The 12,978-nt window shown below is 38.8% G+C and overlaps 1 protein-coding gene across 4 annotated transcripts in view; it reads right to left on the reverse strand.

The window, feature by feature from the left end:
* Positions 1–12,978, reverse strand: part of lrrc7 (leucine rich repeat containing 7) — a 75,238-nt gene that overhangs the window by 24,367 nt on the left and 37,893 nt on the right. For all 4 annotated transcript variants that reach the window (XM_067596337.1, XM_067596335.1, XM_067596338.1 and 1 more), the window contains exons 5-17: positions 12,695–12,784; positions 11,150–11,206; positions 10,004–10,067; positions 9,247–9,321; positions 8,974–9,118; positions 7,855–7,927; positions 4,104–4,233; positions 3,856–3,971; positions 3,491–3,560; positions 2,225–2,324; positions 1,836–1,960; positions 701–919; positions 429–551 (exon numbers count right to left, since the gene is read on the reverse strand). In XM_067596337.1, coding sequence (XP_067452438.1) covers positions 429–551; positions 701–919; positions 1,836–1,960; positions 2,225–2,324; positions 3,491–3,560; positions 3,856–3,971; positions 4,104–4,233; positions 7,855–7,927; positions 8,974–9,118; positions 9,247–9,321; positions 10,004–10,067; positions 11,150–11,206; positions 12,695–12,784 — 1,387 coding nt within the window. The remainder of the gene's footprint in view (positions 1–428; positions 552–700; positions 920–1,835; positions 1,961–2,224; positions 2,325–3,490; positions 3,561–3,855; positions 3,972–4,103; positions 4,234–7,854; positions 7,928–8,973; positions 9,119–9,246; positions 9,322–10,003; positions 10,068–11,149; positions 11,207–12,694; positions 12,785–12,978) is intronic.

Raw genomic sequence — 12,978 nt, forward strand, 5'->3', positions numbered from 1 at the left:
TATAATTAGGTTTAAGCAATAAACTGGCAATCGTGTAGAAGTTGACAGAATATTTAAGAGCTTCACATACAGAGTGGAATATAAACTATATGAGGCTTTGTAAACTGACGTGTGATTAATCTTTCAGCAGCCTCTGTAAATCCATTCATTACTTTTTTTTTGGAAATATCAGACAATCTAGTGTTGTGACATTTGCAGTGTGCTCATTTGAATAATCAGTTTAGGTATAACCTTTTATAGATGTGGTGAAATATTACCCTGATAACTGTAAAAATCACACGGCAAGAAGACAAGTTTCTAAACAAACATGAATCTGATTGTACAAGTTGCGTAGCCGCCTCTCGAAAGGCTAAAAACACAACATCTAATGTGGCCATAATCCTATTTGACTACATGTTTGTTTGTGTACGTTTGTACACGTGACAAACCTCTGAGCTCTCTGTCAGGTCCTCTTTGTCCTTCCTCTTGGGAATTTCGATGCCAGAGTTATGCATTGATCCCTGATCCATTAACTGAGTCTGAGAGAAGTCCTGCATCTCTCTGTCTGTCACCTGTCAAAGTCCATTTTGAGTCATGTATTGATATTAGCATCAAATGAGCAAAAAGAGAGACCTTTATGATCATACACTTTAATGTTTATGAGTTTTATAAGTGTGTGTAACTGGGAATGTGTGTGTGTGTATGTGTGTGTGTTTTCTACCTCTTTGGGAGGAAGGGGCCACGGTGGTTCGTACTGTTCTTTGCTGAGGTGTGTGTGTTCCATGTTGGTTCCTGCCGAGGTGGCGGTGCCTGTGCTCAGCTGGTGCTGGTGTCCATGTCCGGCGTGTACGCTCTTACCCACGAGGCTTTGCACTGACTTGACCATGTTCTTAAGATCCTCAGGGTAGGGTGTTGGGTAGCGCTTTAGGTTTATCTCCACCTACAAAGATGGAAATGGAAAATAAATGACCGAAAGAGACGTACACTGAGCAAGCATTTGGTAAGAATGCTAAAAAAAAGTGTCAATCTGCCATATGATTCTTTAAAAAATCTAAAACAAGACATTATAAAATCTGTTAAAATGTTTCTTTGACTCATTCCTTATTCATTATTTAGTTTTATATGTTTTGTTGTCATTCTTTCTTTTGCTAGTTTCTTCTTACATATACTTTTTTAACCTCTGCTAACATGCAACATTGTCATCCTCATTGTGGCACTGACTGCTCAATATTTTTTCAGACACTGCAGAAATCAAGAGAAACATAATAGCAATTTGGGAAAAAAAACTGCACACTTCACCTTAAAAGATCATTTCAAGGTTCAGCACAAAAATATGTAAATCTTCTAGATTATTTAACAATATTAAAGGAGGGTCAGATAAATTATTTATATATTTGTCTCAGAGAAATCATAACTTTTTCATCACCTTTGTATATACAGTAAATGGCTCTAAATACTACAGCACTCATGAGCCTCAGCGACTGCAGAGGGGTGAGATCTGAGATGTACAGTAATATATTTAGAGAGCTTCTGTGGGATAAAGCTGCACCATATTAGCTGAACTGATCCAAAACTGATCATCAATCTGAAACTGAATCGATTCAGGTTGTTGAATTAATATAATGAATTCTGCAAAGCAATGCTCCTTGAGTCTTGTGCCTTTGACTTTTTAATCAATGAGTTTTTTCCACACAGCTAACAACATGCTAAAACAAGAGTTGGAGGTTTTCCAAAGGCCAGTTAGTTAACATTGTCTTTGCAAAAAGCTAATAGAAACCCTGGTCGTCTCATATAATCCCTCCCAACCAGAGAGAGACACAGACAGACAGACAGACAGAAAGAGAGAGAGAGCTGACCTTGACCTTCCCAGAGTTGTCTTCCTCTTCTTTCTTGTCCTCAAAGTCAAAGGCCACAGTCATCCTCTGCTGTCTCTGCTCCTCCCACAGAGTAGGATTAAAGCTGTCACTGTCCGACTGGTAATCTGTACACACATACACACACACACACATCAAAGATGAGGTTAAAACTGCCATTATAGGACTGTGGATTGTCATTTACACCCACATTTACCGGTATACACAAATCCTGCAGCATTCAATTCACATGTATGGTTACAAACACACACATGACATCATACAATGTAACAAAAGCTAATATTGTAGTACAAGTGTAACAATACAAAACATACATTTAACCATGCCCTCACATTAAGACACACACACACACACACACACACAGATTGTACCCTCATCATGTCGGGGTTGTTGAGGAAACATGTAGTTGGTCAAAACCTTCTGTTTGGTTTCGGGGTGGGCTTCTGTCTGCAGTGGGATCAGAGCCTTGGACTGCAAACACAGACACATACATTTAGATTAGCAATCTCGTATGAACTGTCAACGATCCTATTTATTCCTTACTCTCACATCTACAACTAATCCGACCTAAAAGCTATGCTGTCTCACATGTAAATGTCATGCTGCGCTGCCATTTTACAAATTGCATTTGAATTTTAAATTTGCTTTTCTTCTTTAGCGGGTCAACAACAATCCAGTGTTGTTATGAATTCACTGTCGTTTATCAGCTGTGATTACACCTTGATTAAACCGTTAGCAGCATAGACGATTTTAAAATGTCATGAAGAATATTATTAACTTGAATCTTAGTATAGTTGAAACAAATGATACTTTAATATCATCATTAACAGCAATGTGTTGCTCTATGTGCTTCATTCACTCCACTGCGCAACCTACAGCTGCTTCAGATTGTTTTAGTCATTATGAACTCCGGCCAGTCTGCATCCACATTGTACAAGCTGAAGCTCCATAACTAATTCAGACTGATAATTAATTCTCAAATAAAAGCAATCAAGTAATGGCCAAGTCTCAGAAAGCAAATATGCTGTGTTTGGAAAAAAAATAAAGGCCAGACCCAAAGGAACGAGGAAAAAATAGGGAGAAAATGAAATTACCAATAACTGTACAATAATGACAGACATTGTAAATTCAGTAAAATGTGTACTTGCACAACACTCTATTGATCTGAGTTCATTTTTAACATAAACACTGATGTTACACAGTGTTTTAATCATTATGACCCACTCTACTTTGCTTTTTGCTCTTCGTTATTATTATTATTGGGCTAGTAAAACTTAATTAAATAATAAAACAACACTTCCTGCACCTGTTTCACAATGGAAGTGTTCCAGGGAAATTTAAGGATTAAAAGATTTGTTTTTTAATCCGAAACAAATAGAGAAGATGTTTTTTGCATAAAGTGCAGCAACAGCATATTAACACGGCAAATGGGAGCAGATCAGAGGAGAGAGAGGCTTCTTAGAAAAAATATGATATAAACACTAATAAACCCGTAGAACTTAAAAATGAAAGCCTTTATCTACTAATAACCTGTCTCAAATAAAGCCTGGTTATGTGATTAATATGTGTGTAGCTGATTGTATTCGTGCTGCGGGTACAGGCTCTGGGAGAGTGTGTGGGAGGAGAGAGAGAGATACCTGATTGTCAGAGAGCCAGAGAGCTGCCAGGTCCTTCAGCTTAGTGAAGGTAAACGGTAGATTCTTTAACCTGAGAGAGAGAGAGAGACGGAGGAAGGGAGGGGAGAGAAAGAGAAGAGAGATGTTTCTTCTGCCCACACACTGTACAGCCTGCAGAGCACGTCACCATGGCAACACACTCATCCATTCCCATGGTAACTGCAGGCCGTGAGAGCGACTACAGAAGCAAAAACGGTCATTGACAAAGTGTTGCATGCGTGTGTGTGTGTGTGTGTGTTTGCACACTTATTGTCACTACTGAGTCATAGTTTGGTCGTGTGTGTGTGTGTGTGTGTGTGTGTGTGTGTGTGTGTGTGTGTCTATACCTGTTGTCACTGAGGTTTAGGACTCGTAGTTTGGTCATCTGCCCGATCTCGTCAGGAAGGAACTCAAGTTTGTTGGACCGCAGCGACATCACCGTCACATTCTTACAGTTACCGATCTGAAACACACACCCATAATCCATCAGATCACATTACAGCGGAGGCTAGTACTTAATAAGAGACACTCTTTCCCTGAGCCACATTAGAGTATTATGACTCATATCAAGGTTAGATAGTGTTTATCTCCTTACCTCCCGGGGCAGCTCTGTCAGGAAGTTCTCATCAGCGGCGAAGGTCCTCAGGCTGTGCAGGTAGCCGACGGTGGGAGGCAGCGACTCCAACTCATTACAACTACAGTCCAATTCCTCCAACAGAGACAGACTGAGTGAAAGGAACAGATGCAAAGAGAGAACATGACAAAGACAGAGAAGAAATTATTCTGCAGGTTGTAAAATCTCTGCTGCAACTTCAGATGATTTAGATGTGAGTTTTAAAGGATTAGGATGGTAATATTCTATATTTTTTTCTATTGTCAACAAATCCTGTGAAAAGACCGAAATCTGCGATGAATTTATCCTACTAACAACTATTGCCTGCACCCAAAACCTGATATAACTTATTCCTCTGTGTCATAGAGCTCCATCAATGTGCCACACTGTTGCACTGGCTGACATGTTACACACACACACACACACATCTACCATCCTGCTGCTGTGAAATAGTCTGTTTTAGTCCGTTTATGTCTTCAGGAGGAACAGATAGGTTCGGGGCTGGGAGCCACAGACATAGTAGGGAAGTTGAAGAGTTTTGACAGATTGACACATCGTTGGTGTTTTCATGGGATTTGTTGACAATGAGAAAAAACATAGAAGAGCACCAGCCTTATCCTTTAACATGTTATGATGAGAAGGAAACATTTGTCTTTGTAGCAGACAACTTAGAAGAGGAGAGCGTTGAGAGAAGCAAAAGATCATCACATTGAAGAATCAATCAATTCATTAATCAATCAACAATCAATTCAACTAATTTCATATTGACATAAATTTGGTCTCATTTGCCAACCACCCTTCATCTTTTTTTGTCCCATTTTTCCCTCTTTGATGCCTGACATTCTTCAACTGGGATCTCAACTTCTCCATTCACAGTAACATCCAGGGCAGGCCCTCTGCAGGGCTCCCTGACCCCCCTTTGACTGACATCATTGGCCTAGCAGCACACTAACAGCAGGCTAATGCTAATGAGACAACATTTTTACATTAATGTACTGTCACTGTTAACATTGCATTAGTCTGCTATTATTATTCCCAATGGCCCGGACCATCTGGGCCACCATACGGTCTGACAGAGGAGAGGAGAGGAGAAAATAGGAGAGGAGAGGAGAGGAGAGTTTCTTATCCTATATCTAGATGTACTGCCAGCCTTGAAATCTAAACGCAATAGCAGGTGTCATGGGAAAGCACATTAGCTCAGTGGTTAGTGCTGTCACTTTAAAGCAAGAGGATGTACGTTCAAGTTAAGTTTTTTTCATTCAAATCTTTTTGTTTGCAGCATGCAAGCTCTCTCTGTTTGTTTGGGTGCTGCACTTGCTAAATAAGAAACTAAAAACCTATTTTTTAACTAATCTTAAGTCCCTTCTGGTTTGGAGTATCAGCTAAATGAGCAAAAATATAGTTTTACACAAGATTGAACTCACAGACATCAGTCATGGCAATTAAGCTTGAGATTTCTTCTGAACAAAAATATCTGGAAAAGTCTAAGTAAATAAAAAAAATGGCCAATACATTACTGTACATGCAACAGTGGGAGTAGCTGTCCATATTTCAGTCTTCAACATGGTATATACTGCACCACTCACAGCTCTAATATTATAAAGACTGAATATAAAACGTAAACCCTGATGTCCACTTGATGAGGCTGCGCTCTGCCACTGAAGCCAGTGTGCTGATGTCTTCCAAGGTCATAACCCTTGTTGGGCTCACATGTGTTGTTCTGTTCGGATTCACAATCTTAAGTTCTGGATCGATTTTTGCTGGAGCAACAGCTGAGATTGAATTAATATTACATGATGCAATTACTTATTTTGTTATTGAATTTGTACAGTAGCTAAATTACTTTTTCTGTCACTTGTTCTCCAGAGTTTGTGTAGAAGAAGAGGAAATGCTACACAATTCAGTAAATATAGATTTAATATAAAGGTAAAATGCCATAGTGCATACAGTAATTAAAAGAAGTAAAGTACAGCTACAAAACATTACCAAACTGAACAAAAATGAACTACAATTTAATATGCTATGATAAAACACAAAAAAATGTCAGGAAAACAACTAAATAATATTGGAATGTGGCTGCAGAAGAAGCAGTCTGTTCTGAGCCCTATCCAGTGGACATCTGAGGGTAAGATTACCTGCTTTTTATTCTATTTTAGCCACTTTTGACTGTACAAAAGTAAAAAGAAGTAACTTATCTATAATTTAAGCCTGATACATTTATAGTATTCAGTATCTACAGTATGCTGTAGTGCTAAAGTAGCTAGAGGGGAACAGGATGTCGTCCTGGCTGAAGTAAAGGGATGAAGCTTGTATTACTTCAACAGTATACTCAGATACATATATAGTACACATATCAATTTGTGCTTTGACTTCACACAGATACATTTGTCCATTAATATGTAAGTATGAGTCTATTAGTAAGTTAGGAAAACACAGTTGTCCTATGTACAGAGGGGTAATGATGGGATCACATTCATCATTAGTAAGAAAACCTTAATCAATTAGAGGGGTAAGCGAGGGATATTATAAGGTGTTTATGGTATTATCACAGGAGAAGTAATGGATCTACAGTACTACTTATTGAAGCTAAAACCCGGGACTTGTTCAGAAAGACAAAATGTTTTCAGAGTGCTCAGATACAAAGCGTTACACACAGTGAAAAACAGTACATGTCAGTAAATAGCATCTGTAGAGTCTTTTGAAAATGTAATCCATCACAGTTTATCTGATTCGTACTGTGATTAGAAACGTAATCCATGTAACCACTCGAACTGCAGAAAGGAAAAGTTAAGTTAAAGGAATATTCTTAATCAAACATATTTCTGTTAGAGTCTTGTTTGGATTACCTTTCTTCCGAAATCTATCAAGCACGGAGTTAAAAAGGCAAATTACTCTTATTTGCAGTCTATAATGTGAGCAGAGTTTAATGTTTATGTGAGATCTCTGCTCTATGCAAAAAGACTCAGTCATTTTGAATCCAGATTGTATTTTCCTTTCAAAAACGTTTCTGCTTTATTCAACAGATGTTTACTCTTTTTTTTTTTTCTTTTTTCAAAAGCAACTAATCTGATTATTGTGATTGAATCTGCACTGTGATGGATTATAATAAGAATTATTGTAAACACATTACTGTAATCCTTTTACATGCAATCATTTCCGTCTCAACCCTGTAGGTTTTAGCTGGGCTGGGTTCAGCTCATTTTCAAATCAAGATCTGGATTTTATGCAAATATTAAGCCCAAATATTGAAAAAAAATCATGGGAGGTAAACATGAATTATCACTTTAAGCATTGAAATTGAATTAAAATTTATGTTTGCATGTAATTTGAATGAATCGAAGATGTTTCCCACAGCCCCGTGTATTTATTAATCTTGTGTGTTTGTATCTGTGACGCAGCTGAACATCTGTCTATCTCTGAACACACCCCTGGATCCACAAGGCTAATGTTACTCACCCTTGCTTTGGCTTCGCACTAACGCCACGGCAACGCAGCAAACACAACACACAGAACCCCCCAATCATCAGCCAGCAAAACAACACAGCAACTAACAGTAATACACAAGAAAAAACAACAACCCACCAAAGATAAACAATAATCTGCTGAGAAAATCTAATCTGACAGAAAAAACAGAATGTTGAAGGTGGTTTCTGCTTGAATGGCTTGAATTGGGATTTATGATCCGTTTTGCTTTGTGTGCATGTGTGTGCGTCTGCGTGTGCTGGTTTCTTACCTCCCGATTGTGTTAGGCAGTGAGGTCAGCTGGTTGTCATCTACCTTCAAAGTCGTCAGCTTCTTCAACATTCCTACAAACGCGCACAGACACACACGTACAGACACACAAACGCAACCGCTCAAAGTAACTCTGATCTTAGAATAAATACACACTGAGCTCTGAAAGCTAACATCCTTTTCTTTTAACGTTATTAATCACAAAAGTTGACACCAAACGCTTCACATTCTTTCATTTGTATTGTCATTTCATTTTCACTTTTTTCTGCTAACTGACATCCGCACAGTTAGACACACTCATTCCCGGGATTAGTTCAACACAGCTGCAGTTCTCCCCTGCTGGCCACTGCACAGCTCCGTCAGGGGTTAAAGGAATAGTTCAACATTTTGAGAAACATGCTAATTCACTGTCTTGTGGAGAGATAAATAAGAAGATAAATCACACGAGTTTTTAATCTGGCGTCGGGTTTGACATTCCTACACTGGCCGGATGAATGCATGAATGCAGACTTCCGGTTAGCTCTCTGCTAACTTGAAAGGGGATAAAATAATTTAATTGTGTGGCTCGTCTAGACTTTCCAAATATCATCAGACCAAATTGGTTCAAATTCTGACAATGAAACGAGTCATTTTGCGGGGGTTGTTTGATGCTCATAACAATTTATCCACCGTTTAACAGCTGCAACAGTAGCGAAGGAGTGGGCTAAGACGGAGACTATGACGTAAGCATGTGTCAACAGTGTTTTTGTAATTACTTTCACTGCCAGAATGCCCTTGGGAAGGGCATTTTATCTACTTTTATCTAATGGGGTAGGTGGATTTTGTTACCTTTGGACAGAGCCAAACTAGCTGTTTCCAGTCTTCATGCTCAGCTAATCTAACCAGCTGCTGGCTGCAGTTTCATAATTACCTTACAACCATGAGAATGGTATCGATCTTCTAAACCAACTCTTGGCATGAAAGCAAATAAGCACATTTCTATTCCTTTGAGCAGGTGTGGATTTAAATGCCTCTCTAAAGTGCACAACAGTAAGATCATTTTGGTTCTGTGGAGGTAGCTCTAACAGCTTGTGAATGTTTATGAGTGTCCTTGTGTATGCATGCATGTGCGTGTGCCCACCTATAGAGTCAGGGAGGTGCTGCAGCATGTTGGAGGATAGCAGGAGGTCTTCTAAGGCCTCACAGCCTGAAATGTCTGTGTCCAATGACTCAATACGATTCTTAGCTAAGTCCAAGTACCGCAACTGACGAAGCTTCCCTATCGACTGCAGAAGAGGGGAGAGAATGGAGAGTTAGGGAAATTAAATAATGCAATAAATATGAAATAAAAATGTCATTTGAATATTTCCAGTGCTGCTTTTTCTTTCACAGTGAGAGCTGAAAGTGTTCTTACCCCTGGTATAGACTGTAGAGAGTTGTTATCCAGCCACAGCTCCTTTAGATTGTGGATCTGTTCCAACACCTCCGGCTAACATGCACACAGGGTAAAACATATCAACACATACTGACCGAACATAACTTAACAACAACAAATATGCACATGGAAGTACACAGTAGGAGACCTAAAAATCTGAATTATTGGATCCAGAGAAGACTTCCACTTTGGCAGACATGAATAAAGCAAAAAAAATGTTTGCAGAGTGGGTGAGACTGGCACCCTCCATGCCTTCTCTCTCTTGGCAGGAAGCAGACCATATACAGCCAACCTACTCCTGTCAAAACCGACTTCCTGTCTGACCCTGATGCCACATCCTGTCAGTCTCTCTTCCATCCAGCCCTCTCTTCCTCCACCATGTCGTCGTGTCCCATTTCAGGGTCCAACTGAGCCTGTGCCTCATTGCTAAATGAGATGGTCTACAGAGGATTCACCGAATGCCGCACTGGGTCTTGAAATGTGAACTTTGAAGTAGGCAGCCCCTGAAATGGGACACAGCATCTGTATTTCTGACTCTTCTCTCTCCTTCTACCTTATTTCCTGTTCATGTCCTCACATATAAAGATGTTTCAACTGGTAAATGCACATATGACTACTAAGACATTAATATTTGAGCTTCTTGTCATAGGTAGAAAGGATTATCTCGATGTCAAACGTACACACAAATACACAGCACTTCTGTTAACTTGTAAAATACGACAGCAAACACACTCACCAGTTCAGAGAATTCATTGCTACCCAGATCCAACCTCTCCAACTGTGTCAGTCTGTGGATGGACCTGATAGGAGAGGAGTGAATACAATACATTGATTATTACAATTCAATATGAAACTACACCTGGTAATAATACTGTTGCATCCTGTAGTGCAGTGGTTCCCAACCTTTTTTTGTCTGATGTATGCAGGTCCCAATTAGATTAGCTAAAGAACCCCTTCATCAACCTCATATTATATTTTTCCCATCATCAGCAAATCTCATATGCAGAGCCAAACCAGCAATGAATTGATCCTACTTACAAGTATCGTATGTATTTCCAAACCCTGATATATCTTATAGATCTTTGTTGTTGTCCAAGTACTATTAAAAACACATTAATGAGCCACACTGTTGCACGGGGTGACATGTTCCTTCACCCTGAAGAGTATGGACATGGTAGTTTGTTTAGAAACGGCACCAAAGACACAGCCATTTTCAGTCTCCTGAGAGTAGTGCTGTGTAATGCAGACGCCACTGAGCATGAGCTAGAATGCGGTGCCATTTATAGAGCTTCGCAAGCTTGTTGTGCTACATATCACAACCTCTTGACTTTGTACTACATTGTAAATTTCTCAAGTAACTTCAGTAGAAAGTGAAGAGCTGACCTGTTTTTTTTGGACAACAACAGAAGTCTACGACACAGATAAATAAGATATATCAGGCTTTGGATAAACACACAATACTTGTAAGTAGGATCAGTTGTGCTGTAGTAGTGGCATCTTTTGTGGCCGTCGTGTGGATACGAACACGGGGGTAAATTCTGCTACATGATGTTGAACAGGAAACATTTAAAACTGTTAAGGCCAACACGTTCCTGTTAAAACTGGCTTCATCAGTATTCAAGAACAGCTGCCAGAGATAAATATAGTTTTAATCTGGACACCTGGGAAAGCACGCAAGCTCAGTAATATCATAAAGCATCTGCATGTGTGTGTGTGTGTGTGAGAGAGAGAGAGAGAGAGAGATGTGTGTGAGATGTAATTTGTGGAGTGCAAAAAACCAAATTGAAACTCTTTTGCTTTCTTTTTCCCCCTCTCTCTCTCTCAGACACACACACACACACACACAGACACACACACACACACACACACACATTGTACTTACTTTGGCATGGTTTTCAGGTGGTTCTCTCTCAGCTCCAGGATCCGTAGTTTGGAGAGTCTAACAAACAGACATACGGTACATAAGCCAAAACTTTATTTACTGGATTAATTCTCTCTGCCGGTTGCCAACAAACATTTCTAGGAAAGTCATGGATGGTCAGACAACATTAAATTAAGGAAAAACAGGCCCCATGTAATTCACCTATTTCCTCATCAGTGATCATAATTATATATAATCATTAATCAGAAATGTTTGATCACCAAAATTATCATCACTACAGCATCACAGCACCATCATGGATATGTTTCAGTTTGCAAGAATTCTGTCATGTATGAGCTTCCATATCTTCCAACTATTTTGATAATTGATTGATTGATGAGTCATTTTTTAAAGAAAAAGTGGCCAAATTCTCTGATTCCAGCTTAGGACAGTCTTTGGGTTTTGGACTGTTGGTTGAGACCAAAGAAGACATTTGGGGTCTTCATCTTAGGCTTTGGGAAACAATGATCAACATTTTTTTTTTAACCTTTTTCTGAAATTTAATAGACCAACAAATTGATAATTCGAGAAAATAATTGACAGATTCATAAACAATAAAAATTATTGTTAGTTACAACCCTAGAAAATATATTAATGGGTTCAGCAGTCAGTTTTTTGGAGCGTGCACAGTTTCACAATGCTGTGTTAATGTTCACACCAAACAAAGCTGTTACCAATAATGATCTGCTGAACTTCCCCCCTGTGGTTGACTGACATTTATTTGTATTATATTGCATTTAACAGTGATATTGAACAGAAAATGTTAGTGAAAAGGCTTTAAACTCAGAGGTAACAATAGCCAGCTTCACTGATTATTTAACGTCAAGTAAACAAAGCTCACAGACATGTAGTTACTGTTTTTACTGACACTATTCAGCTCTTGAGTCTGTAAAAAGTCCATTCTATGTTTGTAGGATGCATTTCAGTGCTACTAATACACTGATGCTAAAGTCACTTTAGGGAAATCCTGAAGTGCTAAAGTAATTTATAAATTCAATCATGCCTCTGAATGGGTTAATGTGAGGAGGGATTAAGTAATTAATTTAAAAAATAGAAGAATAGACTGTAAATTTATGTGAGATGAAAATACACTACATTAGCATACACAATTTTTAAAAAAATATGTTTTCATAATTAAAATTGGTAATTGTAGTTAATCATTCATGTACTCCTACCCAGGCATGATAAAACATATAATTGCTGCCTCAAACACAAACATCCATAAAACGCTTAAGCCTCAGGCTGATTCCAACACACTGTATAACATGCAACATGATCATTTTCAAGCCAACTTATTTAAATTTTAGGTGCAGTGCATAAAGCAAAAAGCCTGATAATCCTGGATTCTTTTTATTAAGATTCTTTACAGTCATTTCAAGTGACACTTAATAATAGCTTCTGGTGCTTTAAATATGTAAAACATCCCATCCAACACAATCGCACAACTTGTGCACACACACACCCTCATGCGCAAGGAAACACTAATGATTACATGCATGGGTTTACCTGCCAAAGTTAGCCGGCAGATACTCCAGGAAGGCATCATTTAAAAAGAGCTGGGTCAGATTGAGGAGCTGCGTGAAACCATCTGGGAGTCTGGAAAGAAAAGAAAGAAAGAAAGAAAGAAAGAGAGAGCAGGAAGAAAGGAAGAGAGTAAGAACATATGCAAAAGAAGAATAAGAAAGAGTGAAAGTGAGTGTCTGTCCTTGAAGGGCCTCGGTGGAATAAAAGAACAAACTGCTGTTAGCCTGAAGCTATATATACCACCTTAAAATAATGTTTGGTTAGTG

Source organism: Thunnus thynnus, chromosome 8 (assembly GCF_963924715.1).
Source record: "Thunnus thynnus chromosome 8, fThuThy2.1, whole genome shotgun sequence".
NCBI classification, from domain to species: Eukaryota; Metazoa; Chordata; class Actinopteri; order Scombriformes; family Scombridae; genus Thunnus; species Thunnus thynnus.